The sequence below is a fragment of the Schistocerca serialis genome, chromosome 1, assembly GCF_023864345.2.
Source record: "Schistocerca serialis cubense isolate TAMUIC-IGC-003099 chromosome 1, iqSchSeri2.2, whole genome shotgun sequence".
Classification (NCBI taxonomy): Eukaryota; Metazoa; Arthropoda; class Insecta; order Orthoptera; family Acrididae; genus Schistocerca; species Schistocerca serialis.
The window spans coordinates 1,003,613,973-1,003,636,615 of NC_064638.1; the positions used below are offsets into that span (position 1 = coordinate 1,003,613,973).

Below are 22,643 nucleotides of genomic sequence, written 5' to 3' on the forward strand. Positions count from 1 at the left end.
AGGGATGTTTGTGTATAGGGAGGTGACGTCAACAGTGTCGAGTACGGATCCAGGAGACAAAGGGGTAGGGATGTTGGAGAGTTGGTGAAGGAAGTGAGTGATGGCTTTGCTGTGGTAGACTTGGTTGTTGGAGATATTGGTCAATGAGAGCTGAAATTCTTTCAGTGGGGGCACACTAACCAGCCACAATGGGCTGTCCAGGATTGTTGGGTTTGTGGATTTTTGGGAACATGTAGAATGTGGATGTGTGGGGTGTTGTAGAGGTAAGGAGGGAAATGGATTCAGGGGCGTGTCCCAGGGAGGGCCTAAGTCTTTAAGCAGGGACTGGAGTTTGTGTTGGACTTTTGGACTGAGATCACTCTGGCAGACTTTATAGGTGGAGGGGTCGATAATTGACAGAAGCCTTCCGCCAGGTAGTCACTGCGATTCGTAACAGTGTTGGAACCTTTGTTTGCAGATAGGATGATTATGATCAGGATTTGTTTTGAGGTTATGTATGACTGTTTCTTCTTCTACTGAAAGGTTGGCGTTCTGAGGAAGGGAAATGAGGAAGGATGGTGAGGCTAATTAAGAGGTAAAGAATTCCAGGAAGGTGACCAGTGGGTGGATAGGTGGGAGGAGGAGGGGGTGGGGGTGGGAGAGGATCATGATTGGATGATTTTGGATGGAGTGATTGGTGGCAAAGGAGTGCTTACATTGCAGGGATCTGGAGAAGAAGAGTAGGTCTTCGATAAGTCCAGTGTGGTTAAATTTGAGTATAGGGCTAAAAGTGAGGCCTTTGGATAGGACTGAAACTTCTGTGGAGCTGAGAGTATTGGTGGAAAGGTTAACAACAGTGTGACAGGAATGTTTTGGCTCTGGATGTGATGGAGAGTTTGTAGAGAGTTTTGGGGTTTGTGGAAAGCTGAAAATATCAGCTAGGCATGTTTTAGCTGCCTTGAGAGGTGGACAAAGAGGAAAATTGTTGGTACGAAGGGGTTGGATAGTGGTGCCCAAAGGTGGCAGTAGGGTGTCAGCAGATTGGATAACTCATGGAGATGGTGTCTGGAAAGCTCCTCCAGGTGCTGAAGAGTGAAGGATTCAATTTCAGTGATGTGTTGTATGGAGTAGGGACTGGAGAGCAGTAGTGCCGTAGTACCTTAACAGAGGGAGCAGAGGTGCTTCTTGGATGCCTGTGGCATGGTGATGTGTTTTTGCAGTATCGTGTTTGTGAAGGCCAGGGATTGGTGGAATCTGAAGGTGTAGGTCATTGTGGAAGGATGGATGGGATCCAGAGGAAGGAATCTTTACAGTTAGGCTGTTGGAGGGGGGGGGGGGGGGGGGGGAGATTCCATTGTTTAAGCAGCATTTGAGAAACAGGATGTGGGACTGGATTTTAGTCAGGGAGAGGGATATTTTATTAAACTGGTGCAGAAAGATGGAGTAAGGGTCCATTGTGGCTGGAATATTGTAAAGGAAACTGGAATGTCACAGAAATGGGCAAAATAAGTGTTGATGGTTGTTGAGAGGAGTGGGATGAGCAAAAAGATGCATAAAGATGCCCAAAAATACACAAAGATTCACAGAAATATGGCCCCTCCAGATTGCTGCTTGCATCCCAAGTGACAACTGCATTCTGGCCTGAGATGTTGGAGTTGGCAGTCGTGTGTCTGTGAGGTGTGTGTGCTTGTTTGTGTGAATGGTGAGTGTATGCCTTTACTGATGAAGGCTGTGGCCAAAAGCTTTATGTAAGTGTCTTTTAATTGAGCCTGTCTTCAACTTGATATGTCTTCATGGTAAGTAGTAGTCTGTCTTTTCCTACTGTGTTAAAAATCACGTTATGAAGCTGAACCCGTTACAATGTCAATGCTCGCGAGGGACCAACACCCACAGAGTCTGTTTAAGTAGTGAACTGACAATAATAAAGATGTGTGTGGACCTTGTATTGTGAAGAGAACCCTAAAACCACTGTCAAATACGGTTACTACAGGAACATTTTTTGCAAAGGCTTTGGTGCCCCATTTGTTTATACTTGCTTAATATGCTCATCACTGTAAATTCCCACTGAAGTGGAAAAGCGAAGTGCCAAAAAGGAGAGCCTGCAAACCAATCTCAAAGTCTACATAATGAAAGCTGAGGTGCCCAACACAAAGCTGAAAGAAAATAATGATGCTGAAATAACTCTCAAGTATGACTGTCAGAAGAAACTAGTACCACCAAAGGTGGTTTACCAAGCAGCGTATTATTTCTGTCAAACATGCCTTACAACTTTACAATCTGTCAGGGCTCCTTGGAGGCCCCCAAGAACACACACACACACACACACACACACACACACACACACACACACACACACGTTTTCACACATTTGATTGGAATATGGCTATGCCAAAGGATCAAACCAACTAGCATTGATGGTTCACCACAGATTACCTCATCTAAATGTTGACGGAGCGAAAAAACTTCAGTTGGTTTCTGGTGGATGTAAGGGTAATAATGAAAACAGGACGATGATCAGCATGCTATGCCACTGGTCTTTTCTTGAAGCTCCTAGCAGTGTAGAAGAAATCGAACTGTGGTTCCCAGTAGTGAGCCACTCATTCATACCACCTGACAGAGTTTTCAGTAACATCGAAAACTTTGCAAGTTGAGCATAATTGAAAACCTGTCTTTATACATTCAGCACATTGAGAAATTTGCAACAGTAGTATGCCTAGGACAAAATGAATGTCCTGTTCCAAGATTTGAAAGAAAATGCAGAAAACTCAGTGAAAGTTACTGGTAACTTTCCAGATTCAAAAAGCAAACAAAATTGTGGTCATAACAAGTAAAAACGAGATGACTTGTACAGTTTCTGGAGAGTGCTTCTACAATTTTGAAGCTGGAGAATGGAGGAGCATTCTGAAGAGGGGATAAAGTTCAGCAAAGGAAACAGCCCAACATCAATCACAACAGGTGTAGAACTTCCATAAGCCAAATTTGGTGGAGACGTCGCAAAGCTTTTGGAGCTCTACTTTGGTGAAGACTGGGTGACCAGTAACAAACTCAGATTCTACACTGAGGTGCTGGATGAGCAGGAAGGCACTCCTAGAGTTGCTCCTGCTGCTGCCAGCCCGCAGAACAAGGAGGTAGCTAGAAGCGATGTTGAGCTGATGGACGGTGTTGTTTGTCACTGAAAAGCAATTTTCAGCCAGTTTCGTTTTCCAGAACTTTTTGTTGCTGATTTAACCAAGATGCAACTTTCCACCAATTTTTTCATTTTTTAAAATTTTGTTGATGTTTTACTAAGATGCAATTTGGAACTCATTGTATTTTCTGTAATATATTGTGATGTCGAAATATAGAGGGTGGTGTTCTCTTTTTGACGTTAGATAAGTCAGTTTTTCCCAGTTAAAAGATGTCACTCTCGTATTTTTATATGCAAATTTTGTAGAATTTTCAGACTTCTGTTCAAAATAAAATGTATTCTGTTTATATTCATGATGATTAAATTCTATTCTCCTGTCATTCCTAATGTATCACTGAGTAGCTGGTTTTGCAACGGAATGTGTGTTTTGTAATTGGATGCAGAAACCAACTCAATATTTCAATTAAGATTTTAATGTATAAAACATGATCACAGATTTCAGCTGTTAATACTGAGTATTTAATTAGTTTTTTTTACTTACTTTAAAAAAGAAATGAAATCTTTAACTTTAGTAATTTGAATGGGATGGGTTTTTCGTGATTATCTCAGTTTCACTTATCATGCAGTTAGCAGCTTTTGCATCTAGGCTACTCACATACAGTTGTAAACATTTTCAGCATTGCAAAAATGTTTTAAAATTAAAACATTGTTCGTAGTACAGCAAGTGTTCATTTGCATTAAAGCAAGTTTTATTTTTACTTTTTATTAACATTAATTTTAAAGTGTTGCTTTCAGCTTCCGGCTCAAGCACAAGAAATCTATTACCTACAGAGTCACTAACTTTCACCTTAAAAAATGATTTACAATCTTGTTATTCAGACCACTATTTTCATGCATAGTTTTGTTCCATTCAAGTCTTTCTTTAATTATAATGTTGACATGATCACACACAAACTTCTCCCCTTCATAGTTCATGTGTATTCCTTGCTGGGTGCATAGATTATGATGCAGTGTACTTACATCCATTATAGCAAAATTTGCATGGTCAGAACAGTTTGTTTTAATATTTGTGATTTCTTTATTGAAGTGCAAGCTATAAATCAAATCATTTCTGAGTCACTACAGCAGTGGCAGTATTTCTTGATTTGTTCTCTTCTAAAAAAAATCTACAGAGCTTCGAAGCAAACATGTGCTTCATTTTTTTGCAACATTGTTTGAGGCCATTATACACGTAATGGTCATCTTCTTGTATTACTTTCATTCGAACTACAAGGTGCAGTAAGGACATGTCTAATGAAAGTGAAAATGTTTAGGAGCCACAAAAAACTTCACAGTTAATTTGGAACACAAAGTCTGCACATGAAACTTTCCTGCAGCTTTTTCAGTCAAAGTTTTGTCACAGTACTGAAAGGAAAACTAGTTTGATAATGTGACATAAAAGGCAATTACTGTACATTTCATATATTGTACGTATGCCCGTTTCACAAAGTATGACTGCTACAATCATAGGAATTTTAAAAACTGTAATGAAATAAGAAATAAACAGAAAACTGCCAGAAAAACTTTATTAGTATTTTAGATATTACAAAATTGGGAACTGATAAGAATCTTCAAAAAAGTATGAGAATAGAGCAATAACAGGCGGCTTTTCTTTCCATTCATTGACTCTTCTTCTATGTATACTGTGGGCAGTTTGAGGTGTCACACACAAACTGCTGTGTATCTGGCAGGAATATGTTGTGTAAATTTTTGCAGCTCCTTCACTTGTTCAGTATTGGAACACTACCAGTGACGTATGCTTTCTCCAAACTTTTCATGAAGTAGACTCCGTAGGATATTGTAGCATTTAAGAGGATATGTGGGCTGTCAATATACTTATAAGCAACATTCTCCGATTTCATATCTGATTTATATTCGGTATATTTCAACTTGGATAATTGAGAAGTAATTTTATTTTGCTTGGGAATATCACTTCCTTATGTCTCATCTGATAAACACATCTATTTACACTTTACACTTCCTGGGCCACCATTTCCTGAAAGCTAGAATATCATCTACTTTGATGGAGAAATGTCCAGACACACTGCTCTTTTTCATGAGCCCACAATATTCTTCCATTGTATATGTTCTGTCACTCTTCCTGATGAGTCATTTAATGGCCCTAAAGTCCATGTCACAGGGTAGAAAGGAGTGTCTGCATATAGGCAAATAATGGGTTATAGTTTTAAATATTTTTGTTATCAACCATATTGAGTAGAAAACAAACCGGTGTATGATCCGTATTTTGTCCAGGTCATGTCACTGAACAATATTAGATACTGCACATCTTTCTCTTAATGTTTTGTTGAATGTAGTGCAACAAAAAGTTACAAACTTCATCAGAAATTTCCTTGGTGTTTCCTTCATGGTAAACATACATTGTTAGATGGCCAACACTTCCTACTTTACAGAAAGGGAACAACTGTGCTATATATGTCTTTGGGAACAGTGCGGAAGTTGCGGAAGACGTAGAAACTTCGAGGTTACCAATATGGGAAACAGGAAAATGGATAACTGTATACACAACAAACTGTTCCCATAAATGACTATACATACATATATTTCAGCGCAAAGAAAGATACACGTGTACACTGTATGAGGTACAAAGGCTGACTGGAACGTAAACATGGCGGTTTGTCAGAGCAGTTAGTTCAAAGATCATGTTTTATGTGGTCGATGTGACCTATCGACGCCACATGTCCATTCTGCGTCTTTTGAGGCCCTAGATGTCAGGGCAAAAGTGTTTCACGGCTTCATAGACTGCCAGAAGTTCTCTGTCATAAGCGGAATATTTCTTCTGTGCTGTAGACAGTCTTTTAGAGAAGAAGTGAGGGGTTGAAACCGTGTCATCTTTGCGTTGCTGTAGTACTGCCCCAACCGCGATGTCGCTGGTGTCCGCAGTGATGAACAACTTGGCAGATGGATCAGGGTGGGCAAGTATGACGGCGTGAGCTAACACTGTCTTTAGAGCCCTGAAGGCCTCTAGCATAGGTTCAGTCCAACAGACTGGTTTAAAGCCCAAAGTCTCTTTGCTGGACAGCCGAGTCCGTCAGTGGGGCCTGCACGGTGGTGGCAGAAGGTAGATGTCGGTGGTAGTAATTTATGGTACTGTGGGGCGGCGGGTGGAAATAAATTATATATGAATGTAGAATGTAATTTAGAAAAGATGCATTTCCCGGCCGATTAGCAACATATGTGGGGCGGCGGGTGGAATTATTGTTTATTTAAATGTTCCTTTTATTTATTTATTTAATGCTGTTGTTTGCCGTTCTCAACACTGGCTCTCTAACTACAATATTGGCAACCAGAAAGTGATTAGCAAAACATGTAGCCTGTAATTAGAATTCCTAGCGCCCACTTCATCTGAGAAATACATTTATAGCTACAGCTTATAGCTCTGAGGAATTAGGAGATTGTCTGGGATTCATAATCAAAAACGATTCTCTCTAAAATGTTCACTATATTCTGAAATTCACAGACCAAAAATAATCCACACAATCCAACTACCAGAGCAGTTCAGAGTCTAATGCGCTGATGCAACTATAACTGTTCAAATTAAATGTTTAAGTGAATGCTCGCCATAATTTGATGATAATGTTCATCAAATGCCACGCTAAATAACGGTAGAATGTCTGTCCCGCGGCGGCACGTGAAAATACGACATACGCAAACTGAAGATAGATCATTAAAGTCATCCCAGAATTAACACTTCACTCAAAAACGATTTCATGGTTACGCGTATCCCGAGTAACTTATTACGGCATCCGAGGCTGTTTATTGCAATGATACCGATGCGATGCGACTCCCGGCACAGGTGGTGCGCTAATCAGCGTCTGGAGAGAACTGGGGCCTTTTTTTCTTGCGCAGCGTTCTTATAAAGCCGCGGTGCGGACGGCTAAGGGAACGCCTGATCAAATCCGCTCTCCCGACTATTCGCTGGGCTAGTAATGCACCACTTTAAGTTATCGAATAAATCATTGCTTCCTTTGCTGATGGCCGATGAAGCTCTTAATTTAAATGTGCAATCAGCACACAGGTAAGTAATCATAATAAAAATCTGACGTGGGTAAGTCAAATATTTTGGGCGAGAGAATTAATTTAATTACACTACACGCAGTAGACGAGCTCTGAACTTGCCCTTTGGAGATACGCTATTGCTATAGTTTTATAGTTGTTCTGTTGAAACTTCTCACATCTTTATGATTATAGCGGATCTCCCTTCTACTTAAATTTAACATCCTACCCTTATTTATTCGCCTACTTAATCTATCTTGCTTCCTTAATTTCTAAGACAAAAACCAGAAAATCATGAATTTCAACTAAATTTTTAATTTGTGAGATCCAGAATACTGTTTCTACTAAATTATTATGAAAAAGGAATCTAAATATAAATTTTTAAGTTTCTAGCTATTTTCTGTTGTGCCAATGATTTTTACAGAAAAATGTCCAAATTTTGAAAATGGTTAAAGTTATTGAACTGATATTCAACACACATAGATTTACTATTACTCCTGACATGCTAGAAACATTTCAGGTTATTTACTTGATTTTTAAAGTATTGCGCAACATTTTTGACGTCGGAGCTAGTTACAGCGGACTAGGCTGGCACACAATGGAAAGACTGATGTGAATTTTATAAGGCGTGAGTAGGCTACTTCCGTACAGTACCCAGGAAACGTCGGAGCTCTTTGTACATAGCTGGGGTTGGCAATGACGCGATAGCCTGCACGTGAAATTTGGGAGGCTGTATTCCATCTGTGGAGATGGTGTAACCCAAAAATGTCACAGAAGACTGGCGCAATTGTAATTTATCTTTGTTGACCTCGACACTATTGGAGTTCAAGGTCTGGAGGACTTGAGATAAATGAACTTTGTGCTCCTCAGTCGACTTGCTGAAAACAAGGATGTCATCCAGGTATGCAAAGCAGAACTCGAACTGTCATGAGATTGTATCAATGAAACGTTGCCACATTTGTGCCGCATTGTTTAAGCCGAATGGCATGAAGTTGTATTGGAACAAACCAAGCGGTGTGATGATAGCAGTCTTTGTAATGTCTTCCAGCGCTACAGGTATCTGGTGATAGGCACGTTTACAGTCAATAACACTGAAGATTGTGGCACCTTACAACATATGGGTGAAATCGTTTATGTTCAGCACTGGGTAGGTTCAGCACATGATGGTACGAGCGTGTAAGCATCTGTAATCGCCACAGATTCAAAACAAACCATTGTGTTCGGTGATGAGGTGAATGGGTGAAGACCAATTGCTGTCCGATGGCTATAGAATGCCTGCCTGCAGAAGTTCATTAACTTGCTGGCAGGCCGCGTGCAACTTAATGGGATTGAGGCATCTAACCTTGTGCCTAATAGGAGGGCCGGCAGTGGTAATTATCTTGTGTGTCGTTCAGTCAGTGACGGAAGAGACTGAGAACTGCACATGAGGCTGAGTAATGTCCGGCGTAACCATTAGCGCGAGTGGGAAAAGGCAGCACGAAAGTCACATGCCTATTACATGAGCGCGGCATGCGCTTGTTTGGAGAGGTTGGCTGCACGCACAGCACGTAGTGGATCTGGGTGCACAGCGACTGTCTGTTGTTAGCTTTACCTTGAGTAACTGGTGCGGGCGAGAGAGGCGTTGGCATTGTGCAGGGAACGGCGATGGCTGCACATGGTTGGCGCGCGAGAAAGGGGGAATGTTTACCAACACATGGGGCGGCAGACTGCGCAGTGGGCATGTTCGCATCGCACATGCAACTGTCATTAGAAGCACTGTTTGAAACACATGGCACTGCACGTAGCGGGCGTGTGGTGGGTGCAGAGATAACTGAACGCGAATCGTCACATGCAGTGAATGTTTTTGAACTAACCTGATGAGTATCCATGCTGGTGCCTGCTGATGAAGGTCGAACAGGTGAAGGAACCGTGGATTGCAGTTGCAGAAGTGAGGCACAAGCCACAGTGAGCTCGTCAAAAGTGTGAGCAATGCGTTGTTTCAACTCGTCATTTTGCCGATGGAGTTGCGCCGCTGTGTCGTACTCTGACAGTAAATTAGTGACGCAGCTCACAATTTTGTCCGCGGGGGTGAAGCACTCACGAACCAAATCACATGGCGCGACGGAAACGGATCGACGAGCATAAGTGCCTGAGCATGGTATCTGAGTGTTAGAAGGGTGGTGTAGCACTGAACCTTGGACTATGTTCGGGGAGAGTTTGTAATGGGACAAGAAATCCATACCAAGAAATGGTTCATCAACGTCGGCGATGTAAAAAGTCCACGGGAAACGAAGAGAAGCAGATAGATGCACCATAACTTTAGCAGAGCCAACAGTTCGTAATGTTGATTCGTTGACAGCGTGTAGAAGCGACGTTGTCGGTGAAGAAACGGGAGGAGCCAATGATGTAGGTATGATGGACAAGTCAGCGCCTGTGTGGACTAGGAAAACAAGCCTCGACAAAATGTCTGTTACGGATAAACGACCGCTCGGCCGAGAGGACGAGTGGATGGAGTGCACTGTTTGAGAATGCCTGTGAAGTTCCCCACAGGACTCGGCATCATTTAGATCCTGCCGTCAGTATTTGTGTGCTGGCAAGGGTTCTTGGCCTCATCCCTGAAAATCTTGTGATACCAACAGTATGGATGAGCCGGAAGTGGCGGTGGTGGTGATTGTGTCTGTGGAGGAGATTTGTCCTCGTTGATCTGTTCTGAAATGTAAATCGGGACGTATGGCGCATGTACGATTCTTGAGTGCTCGGAAAGAGGAGAGAGTGAAGGAGTACTGCCCGGTGGTGTGAATGGTGTGGAGGCGGAACGAGCCCTGCCTCTGCCCGCAGATGGTGGCGTAGTGCCAACCAGCGGTGAGAGGTGTGCTGGTTGTTTTTGTCACAGTAGTGCATACAGCTGATCTTCAATGCGAAGGTGAGATCCGATAGAGTCGGAGTGTGGTAGCAGGTGTATCTGCAGGTCAGTAGGTAACTTGTCAGACCATACTGCCCAAAGGGTAACGTCCAGCATCGTATGTTCACTCACAAGTAGCCAAAGGTAGCGCCAGAATTGTGACGGAGTGCGGCCCCCCAGGTGTTCCTCATACAGGATCTTGATTATTAATTCCGGTGGCGAGCAGGTGAGTCAGTCCAATATTGTCTTCTTGGCGAACTTGTATTTTGGCGATGATGGTGGCGAAAGGAGGAGGTCACAAATTAAATCTGAGTGGTCATGGAGGTGTGTGATGAGACATAGAAATTTAGAGTTGTCGTCGGTCACCTTATGTAATTCAAAAAGGTGCTCCACAAGTGTGAACCATGAAACGGGGTTGTCCTTGTATAAAGGTGGTATCTTCAGCAGACGGTCGGTGGGGGCTGGGGGTTGCCTGCGGTAGGATAGGCTGTCGTGTAACCCAACACTACTGGTGTGGGCGTGTTACTAGCAAACACGTCCCGAACAACGGCCAGCTGCAATGTCCCTGATGAGTCACGGAAGCACGACGCAGTAGGCACGGTCGGTACTGTGGAAACGAATGGGTGAGCCGCGCCCAAGGTAGGCCCGTAAACTGGACCGGAGGTTGAAGGCACAGTACTTAAATTGTCCACCTTGGAAATGACACGGAAGCCCGGCACGGCAGGCGCAGATTGTACTGCGGAAGGAGCGAACAACTGTATGGTCGGAATCGGGGCCCCCATGAGTGAGGAGTGGGGTGGGGTGGGGGGGGGGGGGGGGGATGGTACTTGGTGTGGCAACAGTAAGAGTTTTCTGTCCATATCAGAGGTGCACTTCGTGTAGTAGGACCATAAATCACTGGCGAAGCCTGCTGGCGGTCACATTGTCGTGGTACAACGTTCCTGGATGACGAAGTGCCATCGGGTGTGCTCGAACCCATGTGGTCGAGAAACTGGGCCACAGATCTGCGGTTGAGCCTGGCAAACTTGATGTATAAAAATGTCCGTTATTAAATTGTGAGGAAGGCAAAACTGCCATGGCTTGATAGCAGTTGATCACGTGTGCGTTTTGCACAAATGGCGGCGTTGCACACGGCACTACTGCAACCGACATTGCGGCACGTAGAGGATCAAGGCACATGTGTGAATTTGGGTCCCTTTGAACACTACACGAGCGATCGATCGTTACACACTTCTGGAAATCGTCAACTTCACCTTTCACATGTTGGCGTGCACAGTCCGGTGACACGAAACCTGAGTCCATTGTTTGAGGTAACGGCGTAACATTCGGCTGTTGTAGAGCTGCAAAGTTTGAGGTTAATTTCATTGGAGATTGCAAATCACTGTCCATTAGTGGTGAAACAACCATTGGCAGGGGATTGGAGTAGCCTGGTAGTAGTAGCTGACCCTCCAAATCCTCATATAAAATGTTGGGTGAGGCAGCCATGGCGTCAAACATAAAACATGTTGATTCCACACAGTCGGTGCAGAAGTAGTGGAAGGCGTAGAAACTTCGGGGTTACCAGTATGGGAAACGGGAATATGGATAACTGTGTACACAACAAACTGTTCCCATAAAAGTCTTTACATACATATATTTCAACACAAAGAAAGATACACCTGTACACTGTACAAGGTACAAAGGCTGACTGGAACATTAACATGGCAGCTTGTCAGAGCAGTTAGAGTTCAAAGATCATGCTTTACGTGGTCGATGTGACCTCTCGACGCCACATGTCCATTCTGCATCTTTCAAGATAACCAGCACCCTGTGAAATTATGTTCCAGTGGTTATTTGTGTGACATTTCTCCATAGTGCATAGAGCTACAATCCATATGTTGAGTAGTACAAGCAAAGGAAATTTCAAATTTTGTTAGAGATACACTTTCTGCATCTTCTACCATAGTTCAGTGGAAGGTAGGCTTCTACAATATTTTTAATTCCCATTATTGATTTCAATGTGCTAGTCACTGCTACATCAACTTTGATGTTATTTTTTGCCATTATGTTTTGCCAGGTGTGGTATTCATTTCTGATAGTTAATTTTTGGGTACTATATGTTCCTACATTTGTCTTATTTCATTGTTTTTCAGTATTATCAAACAATGGAAAATCCAGGATGGAATGTAACAATATTGTTAGAAGGAAAGTTGCCGAAACTGTGATTTCAATTGCTTGAGGCTGTAGTTGTGTGTGTGTGTGTGTGTGTGTGTGTGTGTGTGTGTGTGTGTGTGCGTGTGTGTGTGTGTGTGTGCGTGTGTGTGTGTGTGTGTGCGTGGGTGCGTGTGCGTGCGGGCGCGCATGTCTTATTGTTGACGTAGGCCTTAATGGCCAAAAGCTTTCAATGTGAGAGTCTTTTTGTTGTACCTATCTGCGACTCAGCATCTCCGCTGTGTGGTGAGTAGCAACTCTCCTTCTCATAATATTTTTCAATGTTATGTTGAAGATGAAAATATGCTTAACAGTTATGTTATATTAACTGACATCAAATATCACACTTATTTACATTATTGAAAAGGAAACATTTTTTGACTCATTAAATGAAATCAGTTAGAAAAGATTCAACTGACACTATTGTAACACTGCCTCCCCCACAAAAAAATAAAAAATAAAAGAAATCTCTTCTGAGACTACTTATGCCACTGATCCTGAATACCTTACTATGGTGTGAAAACAGGTGTCTGGGATCTAAATTTGAAAATGAAAGAAACTGCCTTCAGCACATCACCAGACATCTGTCTCTGTCCACATAACCTGCTGGCATGGAAAGTTGGTTTTCCTTTAAATTATGAGGGGTGGATTGTACCCACTCATATCATCTTACACAGCTTAGACCTGCCTTTCTAAGTACACACAATAGATTCTTTGTCATATAGGCATTAATAGGTTTCATTATCACTGCTTTGGTTAAAAACAAGAACATAGAGCTGTGAATACAGACTTAATACATGCTTCTGTTCCATAAGAGTTCCTAAGCTAATTTTAAGGTGCAACCCAGTGTGTTTCAGTGTCCGTTTTCTTCAGATTTCCTGGTATTTTTGCACAACAACTTATGCCAAGTATGACACAGATTGGAGAGATCTTTACTGTAGAGCATCCATTGAACTGTGTATTTTTGTTGTCCACAAGTATAAATATGAAAGTCACCAAATATGAAGTTTTAGCTTTCGTAACATGCAAGTCAGCATTCCACCCACTCCATTTGCTTTCCTCAGCCATCATAGCACAGGACACGTGATATCATGCAAATGTGTTTCCGGCAGCTAAACAGAGCACTGATAATATTTGTTTTAATATCTGTTGAATATTATTGTTGCTATTTCATGAATGAAGTTTGTGGAAACAGTTTGACCTGTGGCATAGGCCAGGGACTAGGTTGAGTCGCAATGCATCAGATGCTGTCTTGATTTGTGTGTTGACAACAGTACCACTTCTTGTGTTTTTCATATTTGTGGTTGCATGTTATTAAAATGTCTCTTAAGTAACACACTGAATTGAAGATCTCCCGAAGACGTGCTGCCCCCCTTTTTTTAAGATAGGTTTTGTGAAATTGTTAGGAAGGTTAATGTTAGTGAATAAAGTTGTTATTGGAATCTAGTGTGGTAATGTCACATCTAGATATCTAGTTCTTTGTGTAATATATCAACTGTTATTTTGAGATTACAAGCAATTCTCGAAGTTAAGAAGATAGTTAATATCCAATTTCAGCATTTAATAACTATCATTTACCAATATTAGTAAACTGATAGTCTCAGATTTACAGGAATGGGAAAAATGCCAAATTTTGCAACATTTTGTAAAACTGTAATTTCAAATTTGTTGCTAAAATATTACAGTTTTCACATTATTTTTCACTCTAGAAAACTTTAGAGTGTCAAAGAATTTTTGAGAACTCGTTGAACATGTGTGCCATATGAGGTCTCCTTTATATGTGAATTGCACTTTATTAGAATTCCTGTGATGAATCTCTTTACCACCTGCCTTTCCTACAACTAAATTAGTCATCAGTTAACCTTAAAATAAGTCTTGGAAGATGCACCAGGCTATATTATAAACTTTCATCCACCTCATGATCTTTCATTTGTAACCCCATAAAGTAGCATGCATGGGGGCTGTGATGACATGTAAGACACTTTCCCTTTTCTGTATCAGTTCTTTTTGTGAAATTCTGTTGCTATCCAATGATCTCATGTCTCCAATAGCTTATATCCGTGTTACCTTTCCTCCGTCAGTTGTGGTTCTTCAGTCTGCTAGGTGGCAAGGTGAATGTGAAATTAGCTACATGTAATATGGTGTGGTACTTCAGATAAATAACAGAGGTTTCCTTATGTATTTATGACTTCCTAAAAGTGTAAAAATATAACTTGAGTCGTCATGGTTTATTTACTGGTCAGTTCTACAGTCCTTGTAAAACCTTGACCTCTTTCATTACCTGCCTCCATTCTTGTCTGCCATTGCTTTCCTTCTCAATTCCTGACTCCCATTTCTTTGAGGTCCTCTTCCATGTCTTCAGGCTATTTTTTTCTGCATCTCCTCTTTTCCATTCAGGCATTGCTATAAACATTTTCTTAATACTCAGAGTTTCTGACATTCTCTGTAGATGATCAGCCAATGTTGTTTTACCTCACTTGATTTTCATTACAATATTCACCTGTCTAAAAAGTGTTCATAGTTCTGCATTTTTCCTTGTTTTCTAATTTTCTTCCTCTCTCACTGCTCCAATATTATTCTGAAAATCCCCTATCTCAATAACCAGCCTTCTTCCTTTATAGTCATTACCTGGTCTTCCAATCCATAAATTTCTGTATGTCTTAATATAGTTAAACATATTTTGATTTTTATATTCCCACTAACATTTGTGGACTTAAATATATTCTACAAGGAATAATAGCAACAGTTTACACTTGTTATTTCCTGAATTTCTACGGCTGCCCTATTATCTTCTTCTGGGGGATCAAACCTAGACATCTAAACTCTTCCATTCTTTAATATTCTTTTCCATTTTTGTTGATTGAAGTCTCTCTTCTATTTCTACCATGTTCTCTAATTATCATATACATTGTATATCTAAAAACACAGATGATGTGACTTACTGAACGAAAGTGCTGGCAGGTCGATAGACACACAAACAAACACAAACATACACACGGAATTCAAGCTTTCGCAACAAACTGTTGCCTCATCAGGAAAGAGGGAAGGAGAGGGAAAGACGAAAGGATGTGGGTTTTAAGGGAGAGGGTAAGGAGTCATTCCAATCCCGGGAGCGGAAAGACTTACCTTAGGGGGAAAAAAGGACAGGTATACACTCACACACATACACATATGCATCCGCACATACACAGACACAAGCAGACATTTGTAAAGGCAAAGAGTTTGGGTAGAGATGTCAGTCGAGGCGGAAGTACAGAGGCAAAGATGTTGTTGAAAGACAGGTGAGGTATGAGCGGCGGCAAATTGAAATTAGCGGAGATTGAGGCCTGGCGGATAACAAGAAGTGAGGATATACTGAAGGGCAAGTTCTCATCTCCGTAGTTCTGACAGGTTGGTGTTAGTGGGAAGTATCCAGATAACCCGGATGGTGTAACGCTGTGCCAAGATGTGCTGGCCGTGCACCAAGGCATGTTTAGCCACAGGGTGGTCCTCATTACCAACAAACACTGTCTGCCAGTGTCCATTCATGCGAATGGACAGTTTGTTGCTGGTCATTCCCACATAGAAAGCTTCACAGTGTAGGTAGGTCAGTTGGTAAATGACGTGGGTGCTTTCACACGTGGCTCTGCCTTTGATCGTGTACACCTTCTGGCTTACAGGACTGGAGTAGGTGGTGGTGGGAGGGTGCATGGGACAGGTTTTACATCGGGGGCAGTTACAAGGGTAGGAGCCAGAGGGTAGGGAAGGTGGTTTGGGGATTTCATAGGGATGAACTAACAGGTTACGAAGGTTAGGTGGACGGCGGAAAGACACTCTTGGTGGAGTGGGGAGGATTTCATGAAGGATGGATCTCATTTCAGGGCAGGATTTGAGTAAGTCGTATCCCTGCTGGAGAGCCACATTCAGAGTCTGATCCAGTCCCGGAAAGTATCCTGTCACAAGTGGGGCACTTTTGGGGTTCTTCTGTGGGAGGTTCTGGGTTTGAGGAGATGAGGAAGTGGCTCTGGTTATTTGCTTCTGTACCAGGTCGGGAGGGTAGTTGCGGGATGCGAAAGCTGTTTTCAGGTTGTTGGTGTAATGGTTCAGGGATTCCGGACTGGAGCAGATTCGTTTGCCATGAAGACCTAAGCTGTAGGGAAGGGACCGTTTGATGTGGAATGGGTGGCAGCTGTCATAATGGAGGTACTGTTGCTTGTTGGTGGGTTTGATGTGGACGGACGTGTGAAGCTGGCCATTGGACAGGTGGAGGTCAACATCAAGGAAAGTGGCATGGGATTTGGAGTAGGACCAGGTGAATCTGATGGAACCAAAGGAGTTGAGGTTGGAGAGGAAATTCTGGAGTTCTTCTTCACTGTGAGTCCAGATCATGAAGATGTCATCAATAAATCTGTACCAAAATTTGGGTTGGCAGGCCTGGGTAACCAAGAAGGCTTCCTCTAAGCGACCCATGAATAGGTTGGCGTACGAGGGGGCCATCCTGGTGTCCATGGCTGTTCCCTTTAATTGTTGGTATGTCTGGCCTTCGAAAGTGAAGAAGTTGTGGGTCAGGATGAAGCTGGCTAAGGTAATGAGGAAAGAGGTTTTTGGTAGGGTGGCAGGTGATCGCTGTGAAAGGAAGTGCTCCATCGCAGCGAGGCCCTGGACGTGCGGAATATTTGTGTATAAGGAAGTGGCATCAATGGTTACAAGGATGGTTTCCGGGGGTAACAGACTGGGTAGGGATTCCAGGCGTTCGAGAAAGTGGTTGGTGTCTTTGATGAAGGATGGGAGACTGCATGTGATGGGTTGAAGGTGTTGATCTACGTAGGCAGAGATACGTTCTGTGGGGGCTTGGTAGCCAGCTACAATGGGAAGGCCGGGATGATTGGGTTTGTGAATTTTAGGTAGAAGGTAGGGGTGCGGGGTGTTGGTGGGGTCAGGAGGTTGATGGAGTCAGGTGAAAGGTTTTGTAGGGGGCCTAAGGTTCTGAGGATTCCTTGAAGCTCCGCCTGGACATCAGGAATGGGATTACCTTGGCAAACTTTGTATGTAGTGTTGTCTGAAAGCTGACGCAGTCCCTCAGCCACATACTCCCGATGATCAAGTACCACGGTTGTGGAACCCTTGTCCGCCGGAAGAATGACGATGGATCGGTCAGCCTTCAGATCACGGATAGCCTGGGCTTCAGCAGTGGTGATGGTGGGAGTAGGATTAAGGCTTTTTAAGAAGGATTGAGAGGCAAGGCTGGAAGTCAGAAATTCCTGGAAAGTTTGGAGAGGGTGATTTTGAGGAAGAGGAGGTGGGTCCTGCTGTGATGGAGGACGGAACTGTTCCAGGCAGGGTTCAATTTGGTTAGTGTCTTGGGGAGTTGGACCATTAGGAGTAGGATTAGGATCATTTTTCTTCATGGCAAAGTGATATTTCCAGCAGAGAGTACGGGTGTAGGACAGTAAATCTTTGACAAGGGCTGTCTGGTTGAATCTGGGAGTGAGGCTGAAGGTGAGGCCTTTGGATAGGACAGAGGTTTCGGATTGGGAGAGAGGTTTGGAGGAAAGGTTAACTACTGAATTGGGGTGTTGTGGTTCCAGATTGTGTTGATTGGAATTTTGAGGTTTTGGGGGGAGTGGAGCTGGAAGTGGAAGATTGAGTAGATGGGAGAGACTGGGTCTGTGTGCAATGAGAGGAGGTTGAGGTTTGCTGGAAAGGTTGTGAAGGGTGAATGAGTTGCCTTTCTGGAGGTGGGAAACCAGGAGATTGGATAGTTTTTTGAGTTAATATGTTGTCAGATTTTTAACATCTTATGTCATGGGACATTGTAACTGCAGCGTTAATAATGACTTACTGCTTCTTTTATGTAGATTATTGTCTAATTATGCAAACTGAAGGTGAAGGGGAAGAAAGAAATGGAAATGGAAGGAACTTTCTGTGGAATCAGTGGCGACAAGTGAAAAAGCATCCTGGGCTGGGACTTGAACCTGGGATCTCTTGCTTACTAGGCAGTTGTGTTAACAATTGTGCCACCCAGACACAGCGCTTATCACAAATGCTTGGATTGTCTTGACACACGCCCCAGCTGACTCACATTCCTCCTAACACCACCTATCTGCGAATCGATTATATGAATGAATGCATGGTGTCTGTTCTTTTGGCTATGTTCAAAGAACAGACAGCATGCATTCATATAATAATTTCTAGTGTTAGCACCTACCACTAATTCAGATGATGCTTGACAACATATAGTTCAGAAGCAGAATGGGATATCTATTTTCATCAGAAAGAAAGTATTCATATTAGCTTTCATAAATTTCTCCTGTACTTTCCTTAATGTAAATGGAGTTACGACCGATAGAATTTCCACTCAATCTCAGAACATCTATGACTGCAGAATTTGCTGGCTGCAGCAAATCTGATATCTGAAAGTTTATGTCCCTAGTTATTTGTGAAGCTAAACCTGTTGCATTGACTAGCCCTGGTTTCCAAATTGCTGCTGATATATTCGTATACATTTTTGCCTAATGCATGGCTGTATCAAATTGTCAATCCTTGATGCTATACACCATGTGAACATTAGACTAACAGTAGACCCTTATAAAACTGGCCCTAAAACTGGTCTTTGTTGAAACTGGAAAACTTTTACTTTTGATCCAGAAATATTGTGTGGACAGTAACACCCCCCCCCCCCCCCCAAATTGAATTATTTAAAAAATCAAACTCCTATGTTCAAAACAATTTCAACTCTCTGATTACTGTACAGATGAGTTGATCTGTGAAATATTTCCTTTCATTGTTTGGTGGAAGATAGCAAAGGTTTCAGAAAGGTTTGAAATCGTGTGTGAAGTTTGTTGAGGTTCACTAAGTGCTCTTCTCAAATACTTGGTGAATATGGTGTGTATAATCTGTGCACTGTGATTTATGCTGCATCAAGACATATACACAGTTTCTGTCTTTAATATTTGAGTTATTGTGTCAAACATTTAATGTAAGATTATACCTCTTAATTAGTAGATTATGGTAGCATTTTAAATTTTCAGATTTGGTAAAAAGTTTTGTGGAATACCAAAAATCAAATTTTTATTGGCCCTGGAACCCTTTGATAGGCAACCTGCAGCTGGGACCTACTGACTGGGTAACTGTTTGAGCCATTTAGTAATATAGATTGCTATGTTAAAGAGGTGGAATGAGAACAGAGACCATACATTTTCACGTGTAACCTACAGCAAAAAATTTCGTTGGGACTGTGTTTGGTGGTGAGCCAAAGTTTGACAATGGGGACTTTTAAAATTTATGTGGCAGTTCCTTAGTATTGTTAGTTGTATATCTGCTTCATATTTCTATTTGATTTACTCTCATAAATACGTTAAAATATTTCATATTTTTCCTTTCCATAAAATGATTGTAAATATACTTCAAACCCATACACTCAAAACTACATGATTCCAGTATTACAAACTTTGCAAGTAGATACTTTGCGTACATGCTTGAGTAATTAATACCTTATTGGCAGCAGAGTTTGGACACAGGTTGAATTTAAAATGACTTTAAAAAAAATGAATAAGATGATGATGATTTATTTTTTAGTTAACTTACTGTTTCCATCCATTGTATTTCAGCGTCGTCTTTACTGCTAAGTGTCCAGTGATATAAATTCTGTGTGAGCTGGAGGTAAAGTTTTAGTTTAAAAATATGTACTTTGAAATGAGCGTTTGTAGGCATTGTAACTTCAACAAACAATTTTTATTCTTTTGTCGTCTTGTTAAAAGTTCAGTCTCGATATTCAGACCAGTCTGTCAAAATACATCATCACTCCCTGTACAATACACAACAGACATGACTTCTCCTTAACACATGCATTGAACAACTCCAAGGGGGACAAAGGTACACAAACACTTGCAGTACAGCACTCTTACAGAATATCAAGTTTACTTCCAAAGGATTACATGTATGAGTGATACTTTTTTTTTTACACATTTTCAGAATAAATTACAAAAATAGTAATAACAAAAGTTTCAAATGTAATTACAATTTCATATCAAATTGAAAATACGAAAAATAATCATTTTAGGAAGAATACTAATTTTTGTATTAAATGAACACTAATTTAGTTATGAAGACTAATTTAGTTATGTTGTCAAATTACACTAAATGTGTAGTTACAATTTTGATAATCTTGGATCATGTTGTAAATTTGTCTATATCATACTGTACAATACATAGTGGGAAAGAGGTGCACTAACTGGTTCCATTACATAGCATAGTGAAATGCACAAAGATATGCACAAACCTGTATGAAAACTGTTTCATCACAGTTAAGAAATTCAAATGCAGCTGCTCAAAAGCCAACAGTCATACAAAATTGATAGTTATGCTGATGCTGCTGCTGCTGCTCCTCCTCCTCTTCCTCCTCCTCCTCCTCCTCCTCCTACTACTACTACTACTACTACTAGCCAGTATGATTTTTGTGCAGCTAACATTGATTTATCTGTCTAACAGAAATGGCGTCCTTTTTGTGAGCGGTTCAAGAACATTGTGGAAGACTACAGTTTTGGGACACTCTTACGACTTGATCACACAGGAGAGTACAATGAACAAAACAGTATCCTTGCACCCCGGATACAGTTTTTAGCAATTGAGCTTGCTCGCAACCGTGAGGGTCTCAATGATTGTATAAGACAAAAATATAGACCACGCAGAAATGACTGATTACAGATTTTGTTAATTTCAGGAGCAAAATAAAAAAGTGTTTTATTCTTTTGTGAATGAACTTCATTAAAATTTTAATTAGTATTAATCTTAGCAGAATACCCTTGTTCCTTTCTTCCTTAAGCAGTAGGAATGTAAATAAGTCTCTCTCATGTCATCCAGTGACCTTTCAGTTGTACAGTTGCATAACACTCCCTTCCATTTCCATACATAACTGCTTATGTTTGTACATCATGTTCCTAACAATCACTAATGTAGGAGTTATGTATGAAATCTGTGCACATGTCATGTGGCGTTGCAGACAAAAGACCAACTTGCTTACAGTAATTTATTATATGCTGGTCTGCTGCTTCTTTGCAATCTGCACTTTTTGTTAATTTTTTGTCATCCATAGTTTTATACTTGCAAAGATGCCTTTCTCCCCCTTCTTTTGTACTCCTAATTAATTTGAAATCCTTTGTTTCTAACTGTTTAAAAATAAAAAATTCCAATAAGGAATTTATTAATTTCTGAAAAAGCACAGATGGATTGGACAGTGTGTCATCAGAGCACACTGTCCACAAAAATGCAGACTCTTTAACTTTCAGAACAACAGGCTACAGTTCATGGCAAGGAAATAGGGAGAGGGGACAGTGGGACTCATCTTGTTTTCGGAGGAAGTGGGTCAAGATAAAAAGAGAGAAAAAATAGTACATCAGTAAGTAGTGTGCCAGTTTTAGGTCACAGATGATTAATGGAGACAGAAGTAAGGATGGATGTAGTAGAACAGACAACAAATGGTGGGAATAAAACAAAATATAATCAGTAGAACAAAAGGTAAGAACTTAAGAAAGTTAAATAAATAAAATGCACTAACACAACAGAGTAAGGAATGAGCGGGAGGTGGCAAACATAGAGTGAGTTTGGGAAGTTAATGGGATGAGAGGGTAAGTTGCAGAATATAGGAGGAACATGGCATAGGATGTGAGGATTCAATGATCAATTAGTTGTAATAGGCACTAAAGTCTCTTATTTAATGTTATAGTATGTGCTCAGTAACTGGGTACTATGTAGGTAGCTTCCCAGTGTCGATTCATGGTTCCTGTCATTTCTATAAAGAAATCTGCATATTAAACGCGTTGACTGGTATATGACACATGTAATTTCGTGGATGGGGTTGCCATTGATAATATACATTGCATCAGTGGTGGAGTACTCTCTTGAGATATGGAAGGGATGGATGGTTCCAGATGTTGAAAGGCTGGGTGGGGGTGGGGCTGGGGGAGAGTGGGGATACTTCTGTGTTTGGAAAGGAACCTCGTTCCTAAGAGTTGAGAGAGGGTGGGAGAGTGAAGACTGTCTGAGATTAGTTTTTGCACAAGGCCAGTAGGAGTGGTTGCAGGGAACGATGGTCTGCCAAAGTCTGGTATCATGTTGAACAATTTCGTGAAGGTATGTACAGATGCCAGAGCTGCAGGGGAGGGAGCTTTCACTGTGGAAGGGACTGCAGCTATCCAAATAATAGGTATCATTGTTTGTTGTATACTAAAGGTTGGAGGCATACCTTTGAGGTAAAAGTCAACAGGTAAAATGGAGATTTAAAATTTGGGGAAGGCCCAGATAAATTTCAGTTTGGAAAAGAAATTAACCTGTGGTAATAAGAATAAGAGTTTTTCACCTTGAATCCAGTCCACGAATGTACCGTCAGTGAATCTGTTCTAAGTTATGTAAATTAAGGGAGTACACTAAACTTTT

At 41.4% G+C, this 22,643-nt stretch overlaps 1 protein-coding gene across 1 annotated transcript in view; it reads left to right on the top strand.

Moving 5' to 3' along the window:
• Nucleotides 1–20,970, top strand: part of LOC126413299 (protein PBDC1) — a 58,631-nt gene extending 37,661 nt beyond the window's left edge. The window contains exon 5 of the mRNA XM_050083202.1: nucleotides 20,700–20,970. Within this exon, the coding sequence (XP_049939159.1) occupies nucleotides 20,700–20,909 (210 nt within the window). The 3' untranslated portion in view covers nucleotides 20,910–20,970. The remainder of the gene's footprint in view (nucleotides 1–20,699) is intronic.
• The last annotated feature ends 1,673 nt before the right edge of the window (nucleotides 20,971–22,643 follow it).